The following is a 3,772-nucleotide window of genomic DNA, read 5'->3' on the forward strand; positions in this document are numbered from 1 at the left end:
TCCCTTGAAAGGCTGCGAGGAGGCTCTTGTCCTCGGGAGCTGCCGTCGGTCGTCCCCGGACCGTGCCGAGCCAGTGTCAGCACCCTCCTCCTGCGGGGCGCCGGTCTCCAGGATCGTTTGCTGCCACTTTTGGCAGATGAAACGGCGGTCGGCAGGGACGGGAAACGTACAGATAAATGGGCACGCCGTGTCTGATCTTTTCTCCCTCTTCCCAGCTGGAATCGTTTGAGTAACTCACATATCTCGCCCGATGGGATATTCCCTGGGTTAGTACAACACGAAAATATGCTAAAATAAAAGATCTCCCCTACTTCCACGTCCCTACTCTTGCTTATGGACAGACTGTGCCAAGCTCCCGCCATCACCCTTCCTGAGAGAAAGGTGCACCTTCCATCTACCATGCCTAGGAGAGGGAAAAAAAAAACCCAAACAAACCACCAACAAAAAAACCCAACAAAAAAACAAACCAAAAAAACCAACCCAGAGGTCCCCTTCCTCAATGCATACATCCGCCAGCCTTCCTCTCCGAACGCGCAGCCGAGGTGTGAAAAATGCCCCGTTGAGGGTAGGAAACATGCCAATAACATGAGAGAGAACTAGAAGTAGCACTGCAAACAGCCCAGGGAAATAAAACAAATAACGACTTAAATTCCTTCCAGGTTTAAAGAAAGAGGGGAGAGGGAGGAAAATAAAGAGAGAGAAGCGGGAAGGGGGCTCTCGGCAGGCTCTGCGGATGTCCTGAGAGGATTCACTTTGTCTGCGGATAGAAGGGACGCTGGTGGCTTTGGTGGCGGATGGAGGGGGGTGGTTGTTGGTCATCCACATGCCACCCAAGATGTTATTCACTGCTAACAATTACCATTATCTGTCCCCACTTTTGGTTAATCAGACAGAATATGTAATGATGAAGCCTGTTTCCTGCTGTCTTTGGGAGGTAACGGGTTATTCTCTCATGGGGGTGGCAGAAGAGGGGGGTTACACCTACTCCCATTAGGGCTTTAGCACTTGACTAATTCAGGTACTTAGCATCCTATAGACAGGGACGGTTTGAAAGCAGGCAGTGTTTGCAGTGGGGAGGACTGTTTATATAAACAGGACACCTCTGTAAACGACACTAATATTTGGGGTTAGGTGGCGATGGAAAGGAAGGTCCTTTTGAGCCCGGAGATTCCGCAGTAACCAGGCGCGGACCTTTCCTAGCAGCTTTTAAGAAAGGGGGTTCGGTTTGGGGTGATATTTCTTGGGGGGTGCGCACAACCTACCATGGCCACATCCGGCAGGATCAGTTTTACAGTGAGGAGCATTTTGGATTTACCAGAGCAAGATGCTAATAGCATAAAGCAAGTCTCTGAGCATCACCACTCAGCGGAGAACTACACCGGCTCGCCGTACCGAGGGTGGATAGAAACAGACAGAAACCACTATCCCTGTGAGTATGAAACGGACAGGAATTTGCCATCTCTGCATGGCTATTTGTTATTTGTTTCCCCGCTTCCTTTGGGGAAGATGCGAAGAAGCGAATTGCCACTCTAAGTAGCCTACAGGATCAGGGGGATCGAGGCTGGAAATATTATAGAACATTACTGACTTGCAACAATGAGACAGCAGAAACGTCCCGACCAGGAGCTTAAGAGAGAAAAGGGTTTTTTTCTGTGAGTCTGTGTATGTCCCCAGCTATGACAGAAAGCAAAACTTCAGGCTGTATTCACCAGTCTTTCTGTGTTTATCGTTTAAGTCCACTTCCTGGATTATTTTTTTCCCCCGTTTCACTGTTGCAAGAAATCCTGCCTTTTTTGTGCTGGAGGGGTTTCAGGTCAGCCCACGCTCCGTAGAGGAAAGCTGAGCACACACTCCGTGCGTGGACTCCCACCACTGCGGCGGAGTGCCCTGGGCGCCACCGCCTAGATCCACGCACTTTCCACCACAGAGGGCAGGCTGCGGTTCGCAAACCCAGATGTGTAGCATATTGATCGCACCTCGCACACATAAATTGTGCAGCAGATATACCGCGTTTATGTTCTACCTCATCAAAAGGAAATCATCCTTTGAATGGGTGCGGGAACCCCACTGGGATAAGTTAAATATTAAGGTAATCGACCGGAGGGAGAAAAGTAGTTATGAAAGGACCGGGCAGCACGGAGGCAACACGACGGCTAGCAGTCCGCAAGCCTTTAGGCTGTGCGCGGCGGAGCTTTCACGCCCCTACGGGGATTACTGGCGGGGACACAACCCGGTCTGTCCCGTGGGCTAGGTTTAATGTATTTGGAGGGGTTGGCTCACATCTCTTGTTGACTACTGGGATTAATCCGGCCCGGTAAACAGCCAGAGCTCTCCCTGCTAGAGGCGTTTCGGCTCTCAGCGGCCCATCGCTACCTCAATTCCTGCCCCTCTCCCCGGGCCCGGCTGCCCCCTCTCTCTAACCCTCTCGCTGTCCCCAGCTTCCGACGAGAGCGGCCCGGAGATGAGCTTGCCCGACTCCACCCAAAGGTCGCTTCCCGTCCGCGGCTCGGAGGCCGAGGAGAAGAAGAAGAAGCGGCGGGTGCTCTTCTCCAAGGCGCAGACGCTGGAGCTGGAGCGGCGGTTCCGGCAGCAACGATACCTCTCGGCTCCGGAGCGGGAGCAACTGGCCCGGCTGCTCAGCCTCACCCCCACGCAGGTGAAGATCTGGTTCCAGAACCACCGCTACAAGATGAAGCGGGCGCGCAGCGAAGGTCCCGGCAGTCCCCCGCCGCGCCCGCCCGCGCTGCTGCGCCGGGTGGTGGTACCGGTGCTGGTGCGGGACGGGGAGCCCTGCCGCGGCTGCCCCGCCAGCCCACCGCCACCCACCCCACGGCCCAAGCTGGGCTGCGCCCTGGCGGGGTGCAGCGCCCAGGCCGCCCTCGCCCTGCAGGGTTACGGAGCCTGCCCGCCCTCTGCCGCCCTCGGCGTCTTCCCCGCGTACCAGCACTTAGCACACCCCGCCGTCGTCTCCTGGGGATGGTGACAGCGGCGCTTCGCCCTCTGGGACCGGACTCATCCCACGGGCGCGGGGCGGCCCGCTCCAGACCCAGGCTCTAGCGCGGAGAAGCGCCGAGGCGCGCCGGGGCACCGCGGAGGCCGCGCTCGGGCGGGCCGGGCGGCGGAGCGCGGCTCCGGGGCAGTGGCCCGCGGGCCGGAACGAAGCTGGCCCGGGCCATGCTCCCCTTCTCCGGTCTCGCCCGAGGGCGCGGATGCCGCGTGAGGCGCGAATTTTGTAAAACCTCCGCTCTTCCTGCTCCTTTTCGAGAGATTCCTAGTTACAAAATAATGATCATCCTAGCGACATAGTGTGTTTTAAAATAGCTGACTCTTCCAGCGACTAATAAAACTGGTTTTGGCAATTAATTTTTTCTCTACAGAGAAGAGTAGTTTTGACGATTGGGACTGTTTCGTAGGATTGCCTTCTGTGCTATGAAAGCTTAAATATGGCCTTGATTGCGCCAGCCGAATTTAACTTTCAAGTTTGTTTATTTTATCTACATGCGACGGTAAAGGGTGAATAAAGTTTGCTGTAAGCATCCCACTGTAAGCTTGGTGATAATTCCTACGGGAAGCGTGAGCCCAGCGTCTCCCCGACTTAGCGGCTCTAAAAAAAGACATTGCCGTTTAAAACGCAAAGGCAGCATCCAGAATTAAGCCAATCTTTTCGTTAGCCTGTAACCGTTCCAAATATCGACTGTAGCCAAGAGAATTATTCTTTGAAACTCTTTGATGAACTATCGATTTTATTACCTTGGGGTGAAAATAATAATTG

At 54.5% G+C, this 3,772-nt stretch overlaps 1 protein-coding gene across 1 annotated transcript; it reads left to right on the forward strand.

The window, feature by feature from the left end:
• The first annotated feature begins 1,071 nt into the window (after nucleotides 1-1,071).
• NKX2-8 (NK2 homeobox 8) lies at nucleotides 1,072-3,541 on the forward strand. Its single transcript, XM_027638139.1, has 2 exons — nucleotides 1,072-1,429; nucleotides 2,439-3,541. Exons 1-2 carry the CDS (start codon nucleotides 1,264-1,266, stop codon nucleotides 2,981-2,983), a joined length of 711 nt encoding a protein of 236 aa, XP_027493940.1. The 5' UTR covers nucleotides 1,072-1,263; the 3' UTR covers nucleotides 2,984-3,541.
• The last annotated feature ends 231 nt before the right edge of the window (nucleotides 3,542-3,772 follow it).

This window comes from Corapipo altera, unplaced genomic scaffold (genome assembly GCF_003945725.1).
Source record: "Corapipo altera isolate COAL_440 unplaced genomic scaffold, ASM394572v1 23, whole genome shotgun sequence".
NCBI lineage: Eukaryota > Metazoa > Chordata > Aves > Passeriformes > Pipridae > Corapipo > Corapipo altera.